The sequence below is a fragment of the Erinaceus europaeus genome, chromosome X (assembly GCF_950295315.1).
Source record: "Erinaceus europaeus chromosome X, mEriEur2.1, whole genome shotgun sequence".
NCBI lineage: Eukaryota > Metazoa > Chordata > Mammalia > Eulipotyphla > Erinaceidae > Erinaceus > Erinaceus europaeus.
Genome location: NC_080185.1, coordinates 29,900,308 through 29,926,885, shown reverse-complemented (window position 1 = coordinate 29,926,885; position 26,578 = coordinate 29,900,308). Strand labels below are relative to the sequence as shown.

The following is a 26,578-nucleotide window of genomic DNA, read 5'->3' as shown; positions in this document are numbered from 1 at the left end:
ACAGTAGCGCAGTGGGTTAAGCGCACGTGGCACAAAGTGTAAGGATCCTGGTTCGAGCCCCCGGCTCCCCACCTGCAGGGGAGTCACTTCACGGGGCGGTGAAGCAGGTCTGCAGGTGTCTATCTTTCTCTTCCCCTCTCTGTCTTCCCCTCCTCTTTCCATTTCTCTCTGTCCTATCCAACAACGATGACATCAATAACAACAACAACAATAACTACAACAATAAAACAAGGGCTACAAAAGGGAATAAATAAATAAATATTTTAAAAAAGAAAGAAATAGGCTGAGAGTATGGATCAACCTGTCAATACCCATGTCCAGTGGAGAAGCAATTATAGAAGCCAGACCTCCCACCTTCTGCACCCCATAATTATCCTTGGTCCATAATCCCAGAGGGATAAAGATTAAGGCAACTCCCAATGGGGGGGGATGGGATATGGAATTCTAGTGGTGGGAATTGTATGGGATTGTACCCCTCTTATTCTACAGTCTTATCAATCATTATTAAATCATTAATAAAAAAATCAAGATGAATCTTGGGGCCATGCAGTTGTGTACTTGGTAGAGTAGATTTGTAACAATGTGCAAGGACCCAGGTTCAAGCCCTCAGTTCCCACCTACAGGTGAAGTAGTGCTGCAGGTGTCTCTCTTTCTCTCTCTCCCCTCCCCTCTTGATTTCTGTTTCTATCCAGTAAATTAAAAGGGAGAAAACAAAGGACAAATGAATATGATTTCTAAATACTAAAGAGAATGCAAATCTTTCATATAGTACTAAAAGGACCATAAAATGGTTTATGAGAAATTTTGCATTCTATGCAGAATTTGCATATGTGAGTCCTGGCGTTTAGTAGGGATGAAACTTTCCTTCATGCAAATGAACCAACTCTAGTTCCTGTTTTATGCATCATTTGTGTTTATCCTGGGATGTCAGTGCTCTTTTGTCAAGTCAATTTGTATTTGAATACAATATTAATAAAGGGGATTCTTTATTCTTTATGAAAATCTTCACATCAGATATGCTTCCTGGCTCATTTGAAATGAGTTGCAATTCAAAAAATCCTATCTACAAGTAGCTTTTTACAATATAAAGTAAGATACATCTCCTCAGCTTTTACCTAAAGAATATTTGGTTAATCCAAGGAAGACAATATACTCAGGAAACACTCCACGATATACATAAAGAATGCTAGAAGACTGCCTATTAATAATATAAGCAATTGTATGCTTATTCCTATTAATGGGAATATGCACTGTCTCTCTCTGTTTTGTCCCAGGGTTCATCACAAACTAATATATGTGGCCATGTGCACACACACACACACACACACACACACACACACACACACGCACGCGCGCGCACACACCACCACCACCACCACCACCACCCTTGCAACAGAGAAAAAACAATGAGGGTTTCAGAGTCAGACTTGTTCCAGCTTCCTCTCATCTGAATTACATGACTCTATAAAGGGGTTTCACCCATTTCTTTATCTGCAAAATGAGGATAACACTCTCTTTTATGAGGTTCCTCTTGCCTCTCAAGCAAGGAAGGAAAAGCACTTAAAGTAGCGCCTGGTATTTGGTAGGAATTCGATACCAACAACTTTCTTCTTGGCAACACTACTGCTCCATTAGCCCTTCCTTCCCCTGTGCTGCCCTCCAGTGGACGGGTATTCATTCTTCTCCCCACTCCATGCCCCATGTTAGGTGGATGCCAATGCTGGAAACATTTTGTAGAAGGCAATCTACATTTGAAAAACCGAGTTTTGGACTGGGTGATGGGACACTTGGTTGACTACAAATGTTACAATGTACAAGAACCCGAATTCAAGCCCCTGGTCCCTACCTATAGGGAGAAAGCTTCATATTCGGTGAAGCAGTGCTACAGGTGTCTCTCATTCTCTCTCCTTCTACTCCCCCTTCCCTCTCAGTAACTCTATTTCTAGCCAGTAAGTAAATTAATAAAATAACTTTAAAAATAAAGAAAAAATGACTCTGTGTCCCTCTTTACCAAAGAGGCTTTTAGAAGATCTTAGACAAGAAGACATTAGATGACAATTTAATCTTCAGAAGTATAGTTGATTCACAGTTAAGAAATGTGTTCCCTCGCCAGATCTATTGTTTTTTTTTTGTTGTTGTTGTTGTTGTTCCTAGAGTTCGGTGCCTGTACTATGAATCCACCAGTCCCAGTGGTCATTTTTTCCTTTGTTTTTCTTTCTATTTTATTTGATAGGACAGTAAGAAATTGAGAGAGGAGGAGGAGATAGAGAGGGAAATAGACAGAGAGACACCTGACGACCTGCTTCACTGCCTATGAAGCTTCCCCCATGCAGGCTAGGAGCAAGAGCTCAAACCTAGGTCCTTGTGCATGGTGACACGTGTGTGCTCAACTGAGGGCAACACTACCTGGCATTGTGTGTGTGTGTGTGTGTGTGTCTTTTGGATAGAGACAGATAAATTGAGCAGAAAGGGGGAGATAGAGAAGGTGAGAGAGAAAGAGAGAGACCTACAGCACTGCTCCACCACTCATGAAACTTCCCTCTGTAGTTGGGTACCAGGGGGCTTGAACACAGGTCCTTGTGCACTATAATGCATGGGCTCTACAAGATGTACCACCACCCAGACCCCTCTGGTGAGATTTCTCATGACAAAAAAAAAAAAAAAGGCATGGGGGGGGCACAAAACATCTCCCTGAGGAAAAAAAAAGTCACCTTGGTCCATCTTCCCCAACTCAGCCACTCCCCCCCCCAGACAAAGTCCCTTTGATTCTACTCACCCACACAGTTGTCACAGATACTGCAGTGAGAGGCCCGAGGAGGCCGGAAGATCTTGCACGTATAGCAGTACTTCAACTTCACGATCTGGTTGTTTATCTGGAAATTCTTGATGCGAGGGGGTGGTCGCTGGCCCTGGGGCACTGCACCATTGGTAGCTTCTATATACGGATCAGTGAAAGACAATAAACATCACTCCTGGTCACTCATTACTCATTATCTGAGCCCAAAGATCTCACCCCCTTTACAAAAGCGATGGGAAGGGGCTGGGTGGTGAACGAACACATTACAATGCCTAAGGACATGGGTTCAAGGGCCCTGCCTCCACCTGCAGGGAGGATGCTTCACAAGAGGTGAAACAATGCTGCAGGTTTCTCTCTTTCGCTTTCCATCTCTATCTCCACCTTCCCTCTCGATCTTTCTCTGTTTCTATCCAACAAAAATTAATTTAAAAATTATTCTGAGAAAAGCAAGGGCAGGAAGGAAAGGGTTCCTAGGCCAAGTGTCCTCTACCAACTAATATTTCTAGACTAGACTCTCAGAGTATCAGAGTGTGTCTCCCATCTCAGACTTCACTCAATGTCATGTAATTTGGGGGTACATGTGGAAAGGTGTGCGATCACATTTTTGAGGGGGCAAGGGAGCTACCACTGCAGCAGTGAACAGGATTTGCATTCGAGGGCATCCCAAGTTTGATCCCCAACACTGTCAATAACCAGAGTTAATCTGAATGACTATACCGTGCTATATAAGAGAATTCCACCAAAGAAACTTGTAAGTCCATAATGTCTCACATAAACCTTATAACACAGCATAATTGACAACTTTTTTAATGACCAGTCAAGCATTATTGCCTTCTAAGAACATTCTGTAATAAACTCATTTTAAAACTTTAAAAAAATTGCTCTAGTCAAAAACAGGGTTTACAATTAAAAATATTTATTTATTTATTTATTTCTGGAAAGAGACAGAGAAAAATTGAGAGGGAAAGAGGAGACAGAGAGGAAGAAAAAGAGAAAGACCAACATCACTGCTTTAGCACTCATGAAGCTTCCCCAACTGCAGTTGGTGACCGGGGGGGGGGGTGGTTTGAACCTGGGTCCTTGCACACTGTAACATACACACTCTACGAGGTGTGCCACTACTTGGTCCCATAAAGACAAATATTTTTTAATATTTTATTTATTGATTGATGGGAAGGATAGAAGGAGAGAGAGAAAGAACCAGACATCATTCTGGTACATGTGCTGCCGGGGATCGAACTCAGGACTTCATGTTTAAAAGTCTAACACTTTATCCACTGTGCCACCTACCAGGCCACAAACAAATATTTTTTAGAGGATTACACAAACAAATATTCATAAAAAAGAAACAGAAATGGTGAAGGGGCTAGGTGGTGGTGCACCCAGTTAAGTGCAAGGACCCTCGCAAGGATCTGGATTCAAGGTCCCGCTCCCCACCTGCAACAAGGACACTTCATGAGTGGTGAAGGAGGTCTGTATGTGTCTCTCTTTCTCTCCCCTCTCTATCTCCTCTCCCCCTCAATTTCTCTTGGTCCTATTAAATAAAATAGGAAAGAAAGAAACAAAGGAAAATAAAACATCCAACTTCACTAATAACCAAACAAGTTAACACAAAGATACCATTTCATTCACTATATTAGCAAATGCATATTGTTAAAAAGAGGAGCATGGGATAGCTCAGCCAGAATATTTAAGAGGCATTTCCCCGATCTGAGGACCCAGGTTTGAACCCCCAGAACCACATGGGAACACCATGCATGGCACAAGAGGAAGTTCTCTGCACTGTAAAGTGGTGCTGTGATATTTCTTCTCTGTCTCCCTCTTTGTTTTTCTCTCCCTCTCTCCCTACCTCTCCCTGAAATTAAAATGGGAAAAGAAAAACAAAAAACAGAGTCCAAAAATAGAAGATTCATGCAGCAACAAGTCCCTGCTCCCAGTAAAAAAAAAAAAAAAAGAGAGGAGAAAGAAAGAAAAGGGGAACAGGGAGGTGGCTCATCAGTACAACACTAGCTTTGCATGTGTGAAACTGTGAGTTTGATCCCCAGCACAGAATAAAATGGCAGGGTGGTGCTCTGGTGTCTCTCTCTGTCTCCCTCCCCCCACCCCGGTTCCATCCATAATATATTAGAGCACTACAGAAGTAGCCCAGTTGAGCACACACATTAACCATGTGCAAGGACTTGGGTTCAAGCCCCCAACCCCCTCCTACAGAGGGGAAGCTTCACAAGTGGTGAAGCAGGTCAACAAGTGTCTATCTCTCTTCCTCTTTATCTTTCCCTCCCTTCTCAACTTCTTACCATCCTATCTAACAAAAAAAAAAAAAAGAAAAAAAGAAAGAAAAGAATAGAAAGGTGAAGGGAAGGAAAAAATGACCACTAGTAGCAGTGGATTCATATGATTCATAGTGTAGGTGCTGAACCCCAAAGATAACCCTGGTGGCAAAAACACACACCACACACACACACCACAACCACCACCACTACAAAGACAAACATAGGTGGCACTCCACAAATGGTGGAGCAGTGTTCTGGTCAATCTCTCTCTCTCTCTCTGTCTCTCTCTCTCTCTCTCTGCAAAATAAAGTAAGAACTGGACCAGGGAGATGACTCAGCAGTAGTGTCCATGCTTGACTTCCTGGTTTTGATCTTTGACACCTCATAAAAAGTAATCAGAAAGGAAATACATTTAAATATCTATTCATGTATTGAAAATCATTTCTAAAAGGAAAAAGAAAAACCTACTGAAATCTGAATAGTCTCACACGAAGTCATTGTCATTCAAATAGGCAATGAAGTGTGGGGGGTGGGAGGACATAGAACTCTGGTGGTGGATGGAGGGTGGAGTGTGGAATTATGCACTATAATCTTACAATCTTCTAACTCACTATTCATGACAAATAAAAAATGGGAAAAAAATAAAATAGGACCATATTCAAAAGAAAAATGAGACTTGAAAGAAAACAATGCACCAAAAATCTTTCCACAGTTAATTCTGATAAGTCCCTGATCATTTCTTTTCACTAAACCCTGAAAGAAGTGGAATTACTGAGTCAAACCGTAGGAGCCCTTTTTGTATTTGACAAAGGCTAAATTTATTTATTATAATGAAATCACATGTAGATTTTTTCCTTTCAAATATCTATTCATTTTGAACTTTATTATATTTGATAGGACAGAGAGAAATTGAGGAAAGAGGGTTAGAGGAGAGAGGGATACAGAGAGAGAGAGAGAGAGACAGAGACAGAAAAATGCCTGCAGCTCTGCTTCACCAGTCATGAAGCTTTCCTCCTGTAGATGGAGGGGGTGGGCTTGAATTTGGGTTCTTGTTCATGGTAGGTAACATGTGCACTTAATCAGGTGCACCACTAGCCAGCCCCAATCATTATTTTAATGAGAGAAAGATAGAGAGAGAAAGAGTGAGAGAGAGAGAGAGAGAGTGAGAGAGAGAGACACCAGAGCACTGATCAACTATGACATATGGTGGGACTGGGGACTGAACCTGGGACCTCAGTGCCTCAGGCGTGAAAGTCTTTTGCAGAACAATTATGCTATTTCCCCACCCCTATTTAATTTACTTGAATGAGAGAGAGAGAGAGACCCAAAAAAGTAGGAGCCCTTAAAGTCCCCGTTTCTCACTGTCAAATCACTTCCCAGACAGACTATATCAATTTGCACACCCACCCATCTGCAGCATATGAGCCGCACCCTCGCTGTGCAGTATGTTTCTAAAAACAGAATATATTTTTCCTATTTGATTTTTAAATTATCTGCCACGTGGATCTTTTTTCGTTCTCTCTCTCTCTCCCTCTCTCTCTCTCTCTGTCTGTCTCTCTCTTTTGTGGAGGGGAGTGGATTGCTGTGAAATCAAATAATAACAATGTGCCATGAGGATTAAAAAGCTAGGGAGACCCAGACATTGGGGTATTATCCCTGCACCTTAAGCTTCCTTTGCATGTGCTTTCCATGCGGGCGTCCAGGAGACACAGTCTGCGGTTATCCCTCCCCAAGAGGAGCTATGAAGCAAGAGGATCACATGCCTGCTTCTCTCCAGCCACACCAACCCCCAGGCTGAATAGACCTAGCACAGGACTAAATGATCAGCCCAATCTTTCTAACAGTCTACTGAGAAATGTACCAGGCCAGTACAGACACTACCCTGGCCTTTCATTTTTTCCCATGTGTCAACAGGAAGGGGATGAATAACCCAGGTGAAGAAAAGAGAGCATCTGCCATTCTCCCTCCCAATCTTATTCCTAACCTGCAGGCTCTACCAGGTCTCCCTTCCCACACCGCACTCCCAAACTCCAACTGCACCAACACACCCAGCTCTGCTTCTGGCCCACCCTTCCCACCTTCACCTCACCCCTAAGTATTGATAGTTTAAGTCCGGGTGTGCACAAATCTACTTCCCCCACCACCACCTCATCTCCCAAGGGGGGGGGGGGGAGTTCGAAAAGAAAGTCCCAAGGGAGCCACATGGTGGCGCAACAGGTTGAGCAAGGACCCAAATTCAAGGCCCCAGTATTCACCTGCAAGGGGGATGCTTCATGAGTGGTGAAACAGTTCTGCAGGTGTCTCTCTTTATATCTCCCTCTCTAGCTCCCCCTCCCCTCTCGATTTCTCTCTGTCTCTATCAAATAAAAGGGGAAAAAAACATGGCAGCCAGAAGCAGTGGATTTCATCATGCAGGCACCAAGCCCCAGCAATAATCCTGGTGGCAATAAATAACTAAATTAATTAAATTAACATATTTTCATGTTTTAAATTATGTTAGTGATTTAATATTTATTTACAAAATTATGAGATAACAGGGGTATAATTCCACACCATTCCCACCACCAGAATTCCTCCATTGGAAACTGCAGTAGTTCTCCCAAGGTCACAGATATGGGTTGACTGTTATTTCTATAACTATCTATCTATATTTAGATATATTTGTCCCTTTTTTCCCTACAGTCCTGCCTTCTATTCCCCCCTCTCTCTCCCTCCCCCCCCCTCTATATATATGTGTGTGTGTTTATATTTAATTTTCCCTTTTGTTAACCTTGTATTTTTATTGTTGTAGTTATTATTGTTGTTGTTATTGATGTCATTGTTGTTGGGTAGGACAGAGAGAAATGGAGAGAGGAGGGGAAGACAGAGAGGGGGAGGGAAAGATAGACACCTGCAGACCTGCTTCACCGCCTGTGAAGTGACTCCCCTGCAGGTGGGGAGCAGGGGGCTCGAACCGGGATCCTTACGCCACCGGTCCTTGCGCTTTGCGCCATGTGCGCTTAACCTGCTGCACTACCACCCAACTCCCCTTCTCTTCCTTTCTAAGTCACACCTACACCTATTACAACTTCCATATGACCTAACAGAAGAAAGAGTGAAACAAACACCTTGCAATTCTTGTGACACCTGCATTCCCAAATCTACAGGATCATCTGGATCTCAGATTGGGGATCTCAGAAGGGAAAGGCAGCAAGTGGTTGATCATCTGTCGGGACTATTATGATACCATTTCCTTGCTCATTGATCAGCCAGTGCACGGTGTCTTAGCAGCTGGTTGGGAAACCCACCTATCTCCATCTCTATGAATGCTGCTTCATCTGGTAGGGCCCGAGGAATCACTCCAGGGTCACTGAAGCTGGTCCTCAGAAGCGTCGCCATGGAAAAAAGGAAGAGCATGGCGGCAAACACTGGGATGGCAGGAGACAGTTGGACAGCCAGGTAACGGCACCTGCAATACACAGGCAAGTGAACATGTGGTTAAACCTATCCTACGATGACCTTAATGGTTCTCACGCAATCCAACCCATAGCACCAAATCACCAGTACCTCCAGGGCAGTCACCATACTTCTCACGAGATAATCTCTCAAAGTTGTAACATACAATTGGTTCTACACATGGGAGAAGCTCCACAAATAATTGATCAATGTCAAACTGTAACATACGTAGTCTTGGGGACCACCCCTGACCCCAGGCCTTGCCCCTCCCATCAGCCTGCTGGGAACCAAGGCTCTTTTGATGTTGCCAGAAAAGACTAGATCCTACTAAGAACAGGGAAGCAACTGAGCTTGGACTTGTAAGTACCACATATGAGGGCTTTTCATATCCTCTCATCTGGCACTAGGTCTGAACTCGAGAAGATGAGGCAGAGTCCCAGTGTCAGACATGCTCAACATATCTCAATGTCAATGAGAAGCTCCAGGGCTGCTCACGTTTCTATCCCTCTTCTTCTTTTTTTTTTTAAGGTGCTATTTCTTCATTAATGAGAAAGATAGGAAGAGAGAGAGAATGAACCAGACATCACTCTGGTACAAGTGCTGCCGGGGATTGAACTCGGAACCTCATGCTTGAGAGTCCTATGCTTTATCCACTACGCCACCTCCCAGACCACCCTTTTCTTCCCTCAATCGGCTCAGCTAGTGGCTGACTAATGGCCAAGGGAGTAAAAAAATCCTATTCCCTTAGTACCCTTTCCCAGCATCTTGTCCACTCCACTCCTTCCCCATAATCCACCTGGATGCCACCTTCTTCCTCCCTGGTGCCAGAGACATTCATGTCCTCGCTATCATCATCACAAGCATTTAACAACATTCCAGGCACTGCACAAAGCCCTTTATATGCTAGGGTCAGGAAGGTAGCATACTGATCATGCCTGAGGCTCCAAAGTCCCAGGTTCAATCCCCCACATTATCATCAGCCAGAGATGAGCAGTGCTCTGGAGCATCTATCTATTACATCTCTATACTTCTCTCTCTCTCTCTCTCTCTCTCTCTCTCCCTCTCCTTAAAATACACACACACACACACACACACACACACACACACACACACACACTTTTTTCTCCCCATCTACAAATGGTGAAGCAGGTTTGCAATTTGTCTTTCTCTCTCCCTCTCTATATCCCCCTCTACTCTCAATTTCTCTCTGTCCTATCAAATAAAACAAAATAGCTGCTGGGAGCAGTGAATTAGTAGTGCCAGCACCAAACCCAAGCAATAACCATGGTGGCAATAAAAAAAAAGTATCTCACATTAAATTTACAAGGCAGAGTCTATTATGCTCACCTGATAGGTGAAAGATCTGGGCCTCAGAGAGGTCTGGCCTCTTCGAAAAGATCTCTCTTAGTGCCTAGGAGGTGGCTTAGTGATTACAACATTAGACTATCAAGCATGAGGACCTGAATTCAATCCCTGGCATCACATGTACCAGAGAGATTCTCTGGTTATCAATCCCTCACCCTCATATATAAACAAAGACTGTAAATATTAAAAATAAAAGGATTTTCCTTTTAAATATATATTCACTTTTAATTATTTATTTATGTTGTTTTATTAGGACAGAGAGGGCAAAGGAAGCTAGAGATGGGGGGGTCGGAGCACTGCTTCACCTCTCGTAAAGCTCCTACCCTCACCTACCACAGGTGGATACCAGGGGCTTGAACCCAGGTCCTTGGACATGTTGACATGTGTGCTCTACCAGGTGTGCCACTGCCCAGTAAAGGACCTTTCCTAGACAGCACTAGTCTCTTCCTGCTTGAACCCTATGGTCCTCATCACCAGAGCCTTGTACTGTATGGTACTCCTTTCACCTCATCTCCCCCAACTGGCCTTTGCAACAAGAAGAAGCTGGTCTATGGGGGAGCAGGAATGCCTGGCTCCTTGTTGGGTGACTTAGTTAATTTCATCCTTATCTGGGAAGAGGGTAATAGCAGTACTTCATGAGGTTGCTGGATGGACCAAACACACAAATATAAAGTGCTCAGAACTGCACTTGACACACAGTAAAAGCCAAGTTAACGTCAGCCATTCATGTTATCATCATCGTTCCATTGCTTCCAGGGCCCAATTTGAGTAAGGGAACAAAGAAGTGATCAACAACTACTTGTTGAGATGAAAGAATGGCAAGCCAGAGAAGTGGGAATATGTGACCAGGGTTAACAGTGAGCATCTTCCTTCCCCTCCTCCTCCAGAAGCACGTTTTTCTTCTTTAACACAGAAACCTCTTGGAGGCGGGCTATAAGTGGATGAGCAAGAATCACAGAGGGAGGGAGGAGGAAGGAAGAGAGAGTAGAGAAAGTAAACTAAGGAAATGGCTAACCTCATCAGCATGGGGGTTAAGACGGCTGACACTGACAGCAAACAGTTAACCCTGAGTTGTATATTCGCTGCAGTTCTAGAACAATCCCCACACGCACACCTGCACAGAGTTGCAGATCAATTGCAATATTAAGCTGAGCCATTTCTCATGAGGGTGAGCATTCGTAGTGAGCCTGTAGAGGGATTTGGGTGGCTTTCTGTTTACTTGCCTGATTGTTTTTCACAAGACCCTGGATTTTAGCTTGCTTTTGTATGACTGACTTCCTTTTCCTCAAAACCAAGAGTTGGTGAAAAAAAAATTCAGAGAATGGGAGGAGCTGCCTAACTGAGCTCAGGTTAATTAAGGTTCTTGCAATCACTGGCTTGTGGATTAACCTCATTTCCATTGTTCCCCTTTACTGGTACCGATAATCAAGTGAATTCCAAAATGAAGGTCACCTCCACTTATCGAGGACCCAGAGGACACAGGAGAAACACATTTTGTGAGCAAGCCAAGTGAAATTGACACACGAACAGAAAATAGCCATCTTCCCAGTCACCACACATCTCTAAGAAGATTGCTCTTGAAAACAAATAATGCCTCCAGGACTCAAATTGCCCTGGGTGTACAGTCTCCAATCAAAAGCATTCGAAAGGGCAGCTATTTGATTGGTCATCAAAGTCAGTTGAAACTGTTTTACTGCTCGGAAAAGAAAGAGATAGTAGAACCACCACCACCACACACGCACACACAGAGAAATAAATTATTGTTGCTCCTATGCACAGAAGGACCAGTGCTTAACTAAGTCCCATCCCAGCACCTGCTTGTCGACTGGACAAAGGACAAGTTAGATTAGAATTACACTACACCATCAAGGATAAAGGTCTCTGTAATCACTATACAGACTATCTTCTGCACCTGCTAAAACAATCCACTCTTATGTCAACAAGTATACAACAGGCCCATTGTGTTGTTCTCCAGAGATGAGGCTACTGGCAGCCAGTTGTTACTAATGAGTGGGTGTGCCTGGGAAGACAGATGTGGAACCAGCAGGCCTTTCTACACCCAGTAAGAAGAAGTTCAGAGCCAGAGGCAGACTGCTATGAACTACAACCCATCAGAGTCTGGCTTTAATCGTAGTCAGGCTCAAGAATACTGAGGATAGTTCCATAATTGCAGCAAGCTTGAGATGTCTCTGAGAGGACTAAGCTATGTGAAGATTTGGTGGTAATTCCTAATAAGGACCTCCCAAGGCAGGAGGATATTCAAACAGTATTGATTTGAAAGACTGGCTCACAAACATAAGCTTATGTCACTCACAAACATAAGCTAACCATCTTTGAAACCCCCTAGTAGTTTCCATATACAATGCTTCTGGGCATAGTGATATGCTATACACTTTTATTTTTCTCTGACACTCTAATCTGGGAGAGGACAGGGATCTTTTCCCTATTTCTGGTTACCCCTCAAACCTGAGAAAACTTGTACCTCATTTTTATTTTATTTTTATACATTTTAAGTTATTATATTTTAATGAGAGAGAGAGGGGGGGGGAGAGGGGGAAAAAAGAGAGAAAGACCAAAGCACTGTTCAACTCTGTCTTATGGTGGTGCTGGGGATTGAACCTGGGACCTCAGAGCCTCAGGAAGGAAAGTCATTAGCAGAACCACTATGCTGTCTCCCCAACCTTAATCCCATTTCTATATAAAGTGACAGGCACAAGAGGCTCAGTATTAGAGTGCAGGGTTTGCATGCAGTGTAATGGACATAAGTGAGGGTAACCAGAATAAAACTATCTCTATAAGTGACATACCATTAGCTTTTACTCATTTCTATAGCTGTACCATCTCCCTCAACTCTTTTTTTTTTAAGATTTAACTTACGTATTAATGAGAGAGAGAGATCGGAAGGGAGACAAAAAGAGAATCAAACATCTCTCTGGCATATGCAATACCAGGGACTGAACTCAGGTCCTCATGCTTGAGAGCTTGATACTTCATCTACGGTGCCATGTCCCAGACTGCAAAATGGCGTATACTTTATTTACTTAAATCAAATTTATTTATTTTATTGGATAGAAATTGAGAGGGGAGGGGGAAGGAGAGAGAAAGAGAGACACCTGCAGACGTGCTTTACAGCTTATGAAGCATTCCTCCTGCAAGTGGGGACTGGGGGCTTGAACCCAAGTCCTTTCACATTGTAATGTGTGTGCTTAACCAGGTGTACCACCACTCGGCCCCCCCCCATTTACTTTATTTAGTTTTTAACCCAAGCACTGCTCATCTCTAGCTTAGGGTGGTGCAGGAAACTGAGCCTGGGACCTTTGGCGCCTCAGATATTAAAGCCCTTTAGCATAACCATTATACTATCTCCTCAGCCCTCTCCCATGCCCACCCCACCCCCAACTCTTAAAGGTCTTGCAGAACCTGCTGCTAAAGCAATAGCTGCCCAACAAAAATCCATACACTTCTTGAAACAGAACTTTCTTTCATCTTTTAAGTACCAAGAGGTCTAAACCCTTCCAGGGGGGTGAGGAAGTTGCTTTTTTCTCCATAGTGGGTTTTATAAATGCAACCATGTCTACCCCCACTACCTCTTCATTTCTGCATCATGAAGAGACGTCATATTATTATGTCATTTTCTACAAACATCTTGACCGGCCAGGGAGCTTTCATTGCCGGGGTGACACAACGGGACGTACAAGTCCCAAGGTCCACATGGTGGTACTGACCAGCAGTAACCAGCAGTGCCAGGCTGGGCTGGTGTGTCATGTCCCATCCCCCCTCCTTAGCACACTAGTGGAGGGACAATGATAATGACACAAACTTCAATTCACATGCGAAAACTCAAAGGACATTCATGAGAAGAGCTGGCATGGAAGCAATTGGATTCGATGGCTGGGCTGTGCCTCAGTGACCAACAGTGTGAGGCTTCGTGTTCTGTACCATATTCTCCTTTGAAGACTCCCCAGGAGCTTTTGGCTGTGTTTTTTCGTCACTGTCCTTTTACCAGTGCACTATATCAGCCAACAAGTACTTAAGGGTCTAACAAGTGAAGAACAAGAGCAATGGCAGTTAATTTTGTTGGGGGAAACGACTACCACATGAAACAGCTGAAGACTAAGATAAGACCCATAATCAAGTGTTAGGATGGTTATTCAGACTCTAAGGATTATAAGTGGTCAGAGAAGAGCTCTCCTGGGAACCTGGTGGCTACTTGAAACTGTTCCCATAGCAGTCATTAAGGGGGCTTTATGGAGAAAAAAAATGTGCATGGCAGAGCAGAAAGGGCCCAAGGATCAGAGCCCCACAATAGCCCTGGGTCCCACATAAACATGAGTTGTGATACAAGTCCTCTCTGACATGAATGGCTGACTGCCTTTTTAGGTGTTTTTATTTTTATTAGTGATTTAATAATAATTGACAAAATTGTGGGATAAGAGGGGTACACTTCCCACCACCAGAGTTCCATATTCCTTACCCTCCATTGGAAGTTTCCCTATTCTTTATCCCTCCGGGGATATGGAACAAAGATTTTTATGGGGTGCAGAAGGTGAGAGTTGTGGCTTCTATAATTGCTTCTCTGCTGGACATGGGCATTGACAGGTCGATCCATACTCCCAGCCTGTTTCTATCCTCCCCTAGTGGGAGAGGGTTCTGGGGAGGTGAAGTTCCAGGACATATTTATTGGTGAGGTCATTTGCCCAGGGATGTCAGGTTGGCGTCATGGTAGCATCTGCAACTTGGTGGCTGAAAAACATCAAGGCTGTCTGTCTTCTTACATATTGCCTACTTCTAGAGCATAGGAAACCTGTCAACCACCCTTAAGACCAGTGCAAGAAGGGGCTACTGGATGGTGGTGCACTCGGTTAGATGCACAAGGACCTGGGTTCAAATCCCCAGTCTCCACCTACAATGAGGAAGCTTCATGAGTGGTGGAACAGTGTTGTGGGTATCTCTCTGGCTCCCCTTCACTCTCAATTTCTCTCTGTCCTATCAAATTAGAAATAATAAATAAACAGCAGCAACAAATGCTGGAGAGGTTGTGGGGACAGAGGAACCCTTTTACATTGCTGGTGGGAATGTAAATTGGTCCAGCCTCTGTGGAGAGCAGTCTGGAAAACTCTCAGAAGGCTAGACATGGACCTTCCATATGATCCAGTAATTCCTCTCCTGGGGTTATACCCCAAGGACTCCATAACACCCAACCAAAAAGAGGTGTGTACTCCTATGTTCATAGCAGCACAATTCATAATAGCTAAAACCTGGAAGCAACCCAGGTGCCCAACAACAGATGAGTGGCTGAGAAAGCTGTGGTATATATACACAATGGAATACTATGCAGCTATCAAGAACAATGAACCCACCTTCTCTGACCCATCATGGACAGAGCTGAAGGAATTATGTTAAATGAGCTAAGTCAGAAAGATAAATATGAGTATAGGATGATCCCACTTATCAACAGAAGTTGAGTAAGAAGATCTGAAAGGGAAACTAAAAGCAGGACCTGACCAAATTGTAAGTAGGGCACCAAAGTAAAAACTCTGTGGTGAGGGGTAGACATGCAGCTTCCTGGGCCAGTGGGGGGTGGGAGTGGGTGGGAGGGATGGGTCACAGTCTTTTGGTGGTGGGAATGGTGTTTATGTACACCCCTAGTAAAATGTAGTCATATAAATCACTAGTTAATTAATATGAGAGGGGGAAAATTAATTGTATGTCTCGAAGTTTTTAAAAACACAGACTGAATCTTTTTAATATATAGGCTGTGTATTTGATATGCGGACTCTCTCAAAAGCCTAGACCAAGTAGATCAGAAGCAACCAATAGCACAGCTATATACAAGATACTGGGTACTGTACAGCAAACCCTAACAAAAGGACTTTTCAAAGTTAACCCAATTACCAAATAATGTGATGATAACATTAACTATCGATTGTCTTTTTGAACCTTAAGACAGCAGGAACCTCACATCTCCACTATAGAGCCTCTACTTCCCCCAGTCCTGGAACCCTTGGACAGGGCCCACTTTCCCGTATGCCTCTCCCAATCCATATCAAATAATATTGCATCTGCCAATCACAACCTAATCAACGCAACGATTGCCACCTCAACGTGCTTCACTTCAGACTGTGTCCAGAGACTTCACGTGTGGAATGACAGCCCTTCAGCTTCATTACTCGGGTGAGACCTTTCCTTTCATAGTATACTCTAATTCCTTCTCAGGTGGTTTACTTTCTAACAAAGTCCCAAAACCTAGATATACACCAGTTTCTGTGAGAGAGAGCGTATGTTCACACGTATCCATAAACTACTGCAAAATATATACCTGAAAGCAGAAGTACACTAGAGTTTGCAGTGAGTATCCCCCTAACACTTCCTCTCCACTATTCCAACTTTTGGGTCCATGATTGCCCAACAATTTGTTTGGCTTTGTATGTTAACTCTCTTTTCAGTCACCAGGGTCCAGATGTCATCAGGATGCCGGCCAGGCTTCCCTGGACTAAAGACCCCACCAATGTGGCCTGGAGCTCCGCTTCTCCAGAGACCCACCCTACTAGGGAAAGAGAGAGGCAGACTGGGAGTATGGACCGACCAGTCAACGCCCATGTTCAGTGGGGAAGCAATTACAGAAGCCAGACCTTCCACCTTCTGCAACCCACAGCGACCCTGGGTCCATGCTCCCAGAGGGATAGAGAATGGGAAAGCTGTCAGGGGAGGGGGTGGGATATGGAGATTGGGTGGTGGGAATTGTGTGGAGATGTACCCCTTCTACCCTATGGTTTTGTTAATTTATCCTTTCTTAAATAAAAAATAAAATAAAGAAATAATAAATAAATATTAAAAAGAAAAGACTGATACAAGGTTCTTCTGAAGGCACTCAAGCTCTGAAGACAGGGAAACATTTCCTTTGACATTAAAAATAAAATTAAAATCAAGGGAGGACAGGTAGTAGTGCAGGAGGTTAAGCCCCCGGCTCCCCACCTACAGGGGGGTCACTTCACAAGCGGTGAAGCAGGTCTACAGGTGTCTTTCCCACCCCATCTCTGTCTTCCCCTCCTCGCTTGATTTCTCTCTGCCCTATCCAACAACAAAAGCAATAGCAACAACAACCATAATAACAACAACAAGGGCAACAAAAAAAGGTGGGGGGTGGCCTCCAGGAACAGTGGATTCGTAGTACAGGCACTGAGCCCCAGCGATAACCCAGAAGGGGAAAAATGTCTTAAAAAATCAAGGGCAGGGATAGATAGCATAATAGTTATACAAAAGAAACTTTCATGCCTGAGGCTCTGAAGTCCCAAGTTCAGTCCTCCGCACCACCATAAACCAGAGCTGAGCAGTGCTCTGGTAAAAAAAAAATAATAAAATCAGTTACCCAGATTTTACTGTGTGAAGATGAAGACCTCTGTTTTCCTCCATTCACAGTGGGAAAAATTAAACAAACAGACATATTTTTTTTTCATTCTGAGTCCAAGAGTCATTTTCTAGTAAGAACTCAAATCTCTATCCAAGAAAATCCACTAAACAGTTAAAGTCAAATTTCAGTCATTTTTCATATTTCAGTGACAACAACCACAGCAAATTTCAATAGGAATATACTTCTGTATAAATTGAATTAGTGATTTGACACTGTTTTTACAGAATTACCAGGTTTCAGGAGTATTTCCACACCCACACGTAGTGTATGCATGTCATCACGTCTCTCAAAGTTCTGTGCACCCCCAAGCCACACACCCCCAGAACTTAATCAATTCCCTAAAGTCTGTTATATTAAGCCCAAACTCCACAGGCCAGTATTCTGAGGGCCTACATCAGCCAATCTTATCTAATCATCATCATAAGCTTCCTGTCTTCTTATTACCCTGTTCCAGAATCATCCCTTTAATTACCCTGAATTCACCAGCTCCTTGCTGTTGCAAGAGGCATGAGGTGCCTCCTTTGTTCTTAAGGAGGAAGATTTATTTAGGACATCTCCTCTCCCCCTCAATAAACATCTCAACTGATGTCAGCATGCTGGGGGGCATCCTTGCTCTTTGTGCTCGCTTTTCCCAAAATAGAAGATCACTATACGCAATTAAGACTCATTCTCAAAAGCTAGGCGAAGCAGCCAGTGGAGAATAGCAGTGTGCAGCTCATTACCACAAAAGGTAGTCAGTGCAGAAAAACATGCATATCAAGTCTGAAAGACAGAACCGCACAGAACTGTTACAGGAAAGCATGTTGTTCGAGAGACATAGCTCAGCCCTTCTCTGGGGAACAGGCTTCATCAGGAAGTTAAGCTTAGCTAAGTACTGCAACGAACTGATATCAGAGAGGCAACCGTGCCTTTCTAAATCTGTCATTCAAATGGCTAAGTCAGAGACTGAATCTTATTCTAAATGAAACACAGGAATGAACCTCCACAGAGCAACTCTCCAGAGAATGGTCTCTTGGCTACAGATCATGATAAAGTCTTTTTTTTCCTTCCTAATCTCTCCTAAGGAATTTCAGGAACTTAGGCCTTGTCACTCCAAGGCACTGACATTCTGCCATGTCAGCATTTGGTCGAAACCTGGTAACTTTGTGCTGTTAGATCGGCCTCTAATTTGCTGTCTGCAGGAACACAATACCCCTTCCATCAGGACCACCAACGGAGTAATCTAGGAGGGAGTACACAAGGTTTAACCTTTCTCCAAACCATTCTCTTCCTTGTGCTGGAACTAGGAGTGGGCACAGAGATGGCGGCCCCTTGTTAACTCACAAAGCTCCTGACCTTCGAAGTTCACACTCAATAGGCAGGATTGTCAGTTCCTGCAGGACTACCAGAATGTCACACTAAAGTGTTTTCAGTTTTCCACAAAGGTGTCCTCATTTTGCTCAGAGCATAAGCTGGAGAGACCCAAGTAACCTAGGCACTACTCAGGAACACAAACACTCGCTAGCAAGAGACTGGAATACGTGGTCTAGCCTTCGGCACTATGTACAGCTTTAGTCATCCAGATGTCTTCAGAAGTCCATGTTCAAAAGGCAGCGATGAGTTGAACAGAGACACAGACTGACCAGAAAATCTTGATGTAATAACCTTTCTTCTGCACTGGTTTTCTCACCTGCAAAAACACAGGGAGAGTCTCCAAGGCCCCTTCCAGCTCTCCCATCCTAAGATTCTGTGAATAGACACTGTCACATCCTAATTGCATTCAAAATTCACTAAGTCAGCAGGAGTTCTGCTCTACGTAAAACCTAGCTGAGGGCTCTTTGAGACAGATCTAGGGGACAGTGCCTAACTCAAAGTGCAATAAACATAGGGTTTATAAACAGAAGTGCCATATGGTTATGTGTCAAATGAATGGTATGTACAATGAGCCCTAAAAATGCAGAAAGTATAGGAATGGTTTGCACAAAAGAGGACCCAAGAAGGGACTTGAAAGAGAGCTGAGATTTGGAAAGCCTGAAAGTGCAACAGTCACTAAGCAGTGCTACAAAGTCCTGTTCCTATTCATCTTATTTCATGGCTGCCCTGCACATCAAAAAGCACTCACAGAAAAAAAAAAGAAAAGAAAGAAAGAAAGAAAGAAAAAAAGAAATAAAGAAAGAAAGAAAGGAAGAAACAACCATGAAGGTCAGTCCAACAGGGTGTGATAGTGCCTTGATACCCTCTGTCCATGGCCTTTCTACACAGCACAGTGAGGCACGGGAACTGATCAAACAGCAAACTGCATCCACTTCAAGGGACAAGAGTCACCCAGTTATCCTTGCCATACAAGCAGTATGGTGACCTTGATCCCGCTAGCTGTCTGGTCACAATGTCAAAATAAGAAATAGCTTAGAAGCCAATCCCAGAAGACAGTGTGCTTGGTCCTTGCCCTGGGGCCATGTTTTATCAGGAAGTTGAGTTTGACCAAATACCATGACAGTCCTTCCTTCACTGGGTAGCTCACAGGCTGCCAATGTCATTCTGCTCCGGCAGCCTGACATTCCCAGTCAAACTGGTAACTGTGTTTGTCATTTAAACTGGACAGAGTCTGGATGGAAAGGACTTAGAGTCTGTGTGCTCGAGGCTGAAACCAGCACACACACACACACACACACACACACACACACACACGTTTCCTGAGTTCTTCCCTCCCAGAATAAATTAACATTGTAGTTTTCACCCTCCTGATACAGTTTTCTAGCCTCCTGTGTTGTGTGTGTGTGTGTGTGTGTGTGTGTGTGTGTGTGTGTGTGTGTGTGTGAATTTGCATCTTCCAAACAGACACAAGAGCTTCAGAGAATCTCAGATGCTGAGAGTTCTGAAAAGTTTGGTAATAATCTAACCTGATTTCCCATCCAAAGCAGTGGAGTCTCAGAGATAGCAGCCCTGAGTGACAGTCGCCTGGTCTCTTTGAAAACATTTTTAATAACAGAGAGCTAACTAGCTCCTGGATGAGCATATGTTCATTTTATGTAATCAGCTGATACTCTCTGTCCACTGAAAATGGCAGGCCCCTCCTTTGAGAATGTGTAAAGGCAAAATCCAAAAATAAAAAAATATCCGCCAGCACTAATAATGCAGCATGTGTTTCACCAAGGGGCACCCACACGCCTGACCAGACTTCTCTGGCATCTGGTCAACCCAGAGCTGTGCCACTTACAGCCAGAAATGAATTTGCACTTGTTCTTGAGCACCTGCTGTAAGCAGGACCCTATTACCATGATGAAGGTCCAGATGTGCCTCAAGATATGAACTCTCCAAGGCAGAAAATCAGCTATTGGGACCTAGGAAATAGCTCAGCCTGTGAGAGCACCAGCTTGCATACCTCAGACCTAAGAGGTTGCAGGTTCAATCCCTGGTACCACCTTATGCCAGAGGTGAGCAGTGCTTTGATCCTCTCTCTACTTCATTCTCTCATGTTCTCTCTCTCATAATAAATAAATGATTCTGGGGGACGGGGCAGTGGTGCACCCAGTTAAGGGCACACTGTAGTAAGTAAAAGGACCCATGCAAGGACCCGGTTTTGAGCCTCCACTTCCCACCTGCAGGGGATCTGTTTCTCGAGTGGTGAAGCAGGTCTGCAGGTGTCTATCTTTCTCTCTCCCTCTCTATTTCCTCCTCTCTCAATTTCTCTCTTTCCTAGCCAATAAAATGAGAAAAAAAAGAAAAAGAAAAAAGAAAAGCCACCAAGAGCAGTGGATTTGTAGTGCCGGCCAGTGACAGCCCTGGAGGAAATAAATAAATGAATATATAAATAAATAAATATTTCTGGCCTATCACTGGCTAGGCCCAAGGCAGCCACCACTCAGAATGTCTGTGGGTTTGTACACTACACCCAGAGATGCAAGCATTCACAAACACAGATCCTGCCATTCTCACTAAAAATAATCTGTCTCTTCACTGGTCAGATTTCCTCATTCCTCTCCTCAGCTAATGCTCTGACTTCCCTCAACCTTCCCCCTTCCTCCACTCCCTCTCCCAGCCCTACCTTTAAAAAATATTTACTTTATTGCCCAAACAGTTGGAATTCAGGGTGGTTTATAAACAACCTCACCTTTCACATCTAAGGGCAAAGTGCAAGAAGTAAGTAGGAAAAAAAAAAAAGTCATCTTCGCTGAGAACGCAACTTGCCTCCTTCCGTCAAGCAGTAAACTGGCTAATTAGAAGCTTCAACCCCTAGATGGTTTCTTCAGAAGCCTTCCAGGCCTAAGTGGAACAGATTCCGATCAAACTCTGTCTGGCTCCCAGATACAGAAAGGGCCAAATGCCAGTAGCTCTGAGTGTGAAGCTCTCCTGACCTGTCAACCCAAAAGTTCCCTGGGCCCAGAAGTAGCACTTAACCCAGAGTCTGGAAACAAATCTCGTGTGTGTGTGTGTGTGTGTGTGTGTGTGTGTGTGTGTTAATAATTCCAGTCAAAAAGAAAATGCAACCCTGGTTTTACAGAAGGGACTAGTAGTGGCAAGAACAACTAGTGATTCAACAGGGGGTGAGAAAAAGAAGAAGAGTGACAGAGTGTAGAATTCAACTCCACACTTTCAAAAAGCAGCAAGACAGGAATAGAGAGAGGAACAAGAAAACAACAACAACAACAACACCAAAAATCTTAAAGGAAGGGGGCCAGATGGTAACGCACAAGGACCTGCATTCAAGTCCCCAGTTATCACCTGCAGGGAGAAAGCTTCACAAGTGATGAAGCAGTGCTGTAGGTGTTTTTCTTTCTCTGTCCCTCTATAACTCCCCTTCCCCTCAATGTCTCTTCCCTTCCCTCCTCCTCCTCCTTCTCGCCTCTTCTCTTCTTCTCTTCCCTCCTCCTCCTCCGCCTCTTCTTCTTCTTCTTCTTCTTCTTTTTCTTCTTCTTCTTCTTCTTCTTCTTCTTCTTCTCTCTCTCTCTCTCTCTCTCTCTCTCTCTCTCTCTCTCTCTCTCTCCCCCTCCCTCCCTTCCTCCCTCTCTCTCTCTCTCTCCTTCCCTCTCTTCTTCCAGAATCATCACTGGGGTTAGGCGCCAGCACTAGAAATCCATTGCTCCTGGAGGCCATTTTTTCCCTGTTTTATTGGATAAGACAGAGAGAAATTGAGAGGGGTGGGGGATAGAAAGACACCTGCAGACCTGCTTCACTCTTGTGAAGTGACTACCCTGCAGGTGGAGAGCCTGAGGATCAAATTGGGATCCTTGCCTGTGTTGTTACACTTCATACTATGTGTGCTTTACCCAGTGCATCACCACCCAGCCCTCCCCCTCAATTTCTCTTTATCTATATTCAGTAAAATAAATTTTTAAATTAAAAGAAAACTAACTTGGAAGGGGAACAGTGGAGCAATATCTAATAATGCACATGAGACACACACACACACACACTCATGAAACTAGAGTACCACTAAATAATCAACAGTCTGCCTGACTTGACCAAATATTTCACCAAGCCAATGGCAGCAGCAAAAGTGCCTTTACCAGGGAGCCTTTCTGACCTTCAAGGTGCCTGTTACATGCCTCAATTCCTCAAGTCAGCTGTGACCAGCAAAACATCTGGCAAAGCCACACAAACACTCCACTCTCCGATGCACTGAGAAAGCCTGAGGCCCTTACAGAAGAAGGACCCAAATGGGCTCCCCAAAGAGCAGAGCTCAGTTTAATTGCCCAGGAAGGCTGGCCCAGGAGCCCCCACTTTTCCATACCCTGGCCACACCCCATCACAGGAGCTCTATTTCCAGGTTAGCTGTGTCCATCGACTACCTGGCTCACAGCAGGTGTGGCCCACAGCACACACCTCCTGGCTCAAGGCCTTCCTCAGAATAATCCCCAAAGCATCAGCATGGCTATCACCCTGGACTGTACACACAGCATTCTCAAGATGCCCAGTAGTCATATCACACTACCCTAGAATCCAACTGGCCACCTCCCTAGGGTGGTGACCTAGCCAGGCTTCAAACAATGGTTCAAGCACCAGTCATTACATCACAGAAATAAACAAATAATAAATAAATAAATAAATAAATTCTGGGCTGGCATAAGGCATACACACACACACACACACACACACACACACACACACACACACGAGTTGTTTCTGTTGAGATCTTCTGAGTGAAAGAAAGAGCAACTCACATTTCGCACGCAAGCACCTAAGTGCCACACACGCAGCATAGTCGAGGCTGACGCCAATCTGCAGGTTCCTTATTCAATTGGCTTTTCAGTTAAACAGTGAGCTGAAAGTTGGTCTCGAAGGACACAGGGCCCAGAATAACAGGACAGGTGGATGCTGGGCGTAGGGGAGTTGTATGAGCATGAGGGGATGTCTTTAGCCTCATGGAGTGGTGGTGGTGGAGAAGCAATTTGTCACTAAGCACCTAAGAAGATCGCTGAAAATGGGAGGCAAGTAATAAAGGCTAACTCCATTTTTTCCCAAGCATGCCAGAGGGAACCCCAAACTATATTATAAATCTGGTATAAATCTGGGCGGTGGCACACATTGATTGAGCACACATGTTACAGTGGGCAAGGACCCCCACCTGCAGGGGGGAAGCTTTGCAAGCAGTCAGTGAAGCAGTGCTGCAGGTGTCTATCTGTCTCTTTCCCTCTCTCTTTTACATTTTTTAGCTTTATTTTATTGGATAGAGAAAGCCAGAAATCAAGAGGGAAGGGGGAGATAGAGAAGAAGAGAGAAAGAGAGACACCTACAACACTGTTTCACCACTTTCAAAGCTTTCCCCCTGCAGGTAGGGACTAGGGGCTCGAACCTGGGTCTTTGTGTATTAAAACATGTGCACTCATCGCCGTCTCTTCCCTTCTCTATGTTCCCCTTCCCTCTCGATTTCTCTCTATATATATACCCAATAAATAAATAAATATTTTTAAAGATTTAAAGCAGTTTTAATATGGTACCAAAGAGCTTGAACTTTTCAGTAAGAAGCACCTCTTCTGCTATAAACACAAGGCAATGAATTCAGTTGGCATAACCAATAGTGTTCAAGAGAACAAAGACAGACAGCCTCTACAAATTTGCCCAGAAAGAAGGCTCTTCTTCTGAACCCAAAGGAAACACAGGAGATCAACACTAGCCAATAGCAACTCAACTCACTCAAAGGCGAAGAAGAGAGTGCAGGTGCCCAGGATGAGGAAGAGGGTCAAGTAGAAGATGCCCTTTTGCCGAGCCATCATGACGCGGCCATCACAACAGAAGGTATTCCTGCCTGGAAGTTTCTCCCACTTCCGCGTCACCTTCTTTCTTACCACCATCACAGACATGATTGAAATTCCTGGTCCGGACTGGACTCAGTGGCAATTACAGGTAAGGAGCAATATGAGCTGAACCCAGCTTTGATATCACGTCGCCTGCTATGGCTGTTGCTGGGTCATGCATCATCAAAAGTCCCAACTCGAGCCCTAAAAAAAAGCACATGAGAAGAAAATGGTGAGGCAGGAACAAGAAAGTGCTGTTCTTTTTTGGTGTTAGTTTGGTTTATTCTGGATGGAGATAGAGAAACAGTGAAAGAGACCACAGCACCAAAGCATCCTTCAGTGTGGTGGAGGCTGGGCTTGAACTTGGGTCACACACATGGCAAAGCAACACACCAGCCCAAGAAAATTTAGTTCAGTCCTCCTTTCCCAGGGGCAGAAAGATGAATACAGCCTGAAGGGGTACTGGGTGGGGTAACAGAAAAAATTATTTTCAAATTTTACTTGTATTCTAAAAAGGTGAAAAGACGCAGGGGTTATATTGTTATGTGGAAAACTTAGAAGTGTTATGCATGTACAAACTATTGTATTTACTGTCGACTGTAAAACATTAATCCCCCAATGAAGATTTTTTTAAAAAAAAAGTGAAAAAGGCTAAAGTTTTTAGAAAGAAAAAAAAACTCCTACTCCTAGCTTTACAGTGGAAAGCTGATTATTCGATCATCTTAAAATCTTGGCAACAGGAGAGGGATTTTTTTTTTTCTTTTCTTTTTTGGAGGGGGGATTTCTGAGCGATAGCTGCAATTGGTTGGCTTTGGAAATAAGAGAAGACCAGAGAGAGGAAATAACTTATCCAGGGTCACACAGCTGCTGCAAAACTGAGCCAAGAAAACTGAGTCTGCAGACTTTGAGTTCAGGGGTGCTCTCTGTCCACTCTACCACAAGGTCCTCTAATCACCATTAAGAGGCCTCTGAAAATCAGTCCTGAAGGAGCCATTCCCTCTTCTCTCTCCAGTTCTTCACCTTCTTGCTTCAATTAGCCATTCCAGTCTGAATCACGTCAGGGAGCAAATCACCCCTTGGCAGGTCAAAGAAGTGCTGGACACACTGGACATATACACAGCTCCTATTTACTCCAAACAGATTTCCCCTCATCAAACCTCTGTAACTTCCTGACTCCGGGAAAGAAACCAAGCTGCCTGGTCTAGCCTCACATTTGTGGACATCATAATGAAACCACATCACAGACCTGGAAGTGAAAGGCTGACTTGGGCAGCAAAGGTTCTGGAAGGGGTTGGCAGCTGTGGGAGGGGAGGAGGGGCAGGGAGAAGCCGTGAAAATAAAGACCAAAGGTGCTTTCTGGGGCATTTAGGAAATGCCAGCTCTGCTCTGAGCATCCTCGACCTCCAGGTCCTGCCTGGCTGGGCCTCAGCAGCGGTGTCCCTTCCCCTAAGCTCAGGTGTGGGGCTGTGGCTTCTGTTTACTGACAGCACATGCCCCACGCTGCCAAGAGCCAGGCAGAAGCCTGAAGCCCCGCTGGCTCGGAGAAGCCACCAACCTGAAATCCTTCCCGAGGGCAAGGGTCCAAATGGACAACAGGAGATGCGCAGGGGTCTGCCTAGGTGGACAGCAGTGGGGAGCAGAGGACCCCCCCCCACCCCCCAGATGGAGAGAACACTTCCTTTGTGTGGAACTAACCTGGGAAACAGTCTCCTCAGGAGAAACCAGCCCAGCGGGAGCGAACGACACCAGCCAGGGGAAGGCAAACCTGGGAGAACAAAGATTAAAATCCGCCGAGAAGCCTCGACCTGGCCCAGCAGCCCAGGGCTGAGTGTGGGGCCCGGCGGCGGGCGCGGCACTGAGAGGCCCGCCCAGCCTCTGCCACGCAGCCGACCACCGCCCCGGCAGGTTGGGACGCGCGCCACCTCCCCGCGCTCGTACACACGCACACACGCCCTGCCACGTGGAGTCACCCCCGACCGGCCGGGGGCTCGGCAGCTGCCCGTCCGGGCGGGGCTGTGGCCACTTCTGCAGGTTCCCAGGGGCCCTTGGCGGGGTGGGCAGCCCACCACGCGGCCCCCCGCCC

General features: G+C 44.7%; 1 protein-coding gene across 1 annotated transcript in view; it reads right to left on the bottom strand.

The window, feature by feature from the left end:
* ZDHHC9 (zinc finger DHHC-type palmitoyltransferase 9) overlaps positions 1–26,374 on the bottom strand; it is a 46,179-nt gene extending 19,805 nt beyond the window's left edge. Inside the window, exons 1-4 of the mRNA XM_060183061.1 lie at positions 26,191–26,374; positions 24,395–24,699; positions 8,358–8,518; positions 2,777–2,935 (exon numbers count right to left, since the gene is read on the bottom strand). Coding sequence (XP_060039044.1) covers positions 2,777–2,935; positions 8,358–8,518; positions 24,395–24,561 — 487 coding nt within the window. The 5' untranslated portion in view covers positions 24,562–24,699; positions 26,191–26,374. The remainder of the gene's footprint in view (positions 1–2,776; positions 2,936–8,357; positions 8,519–24,394; positions 24,700–26,190) is intronic.
* Positions 26,375–26,578: the final 204 nt, after the last annotated feature.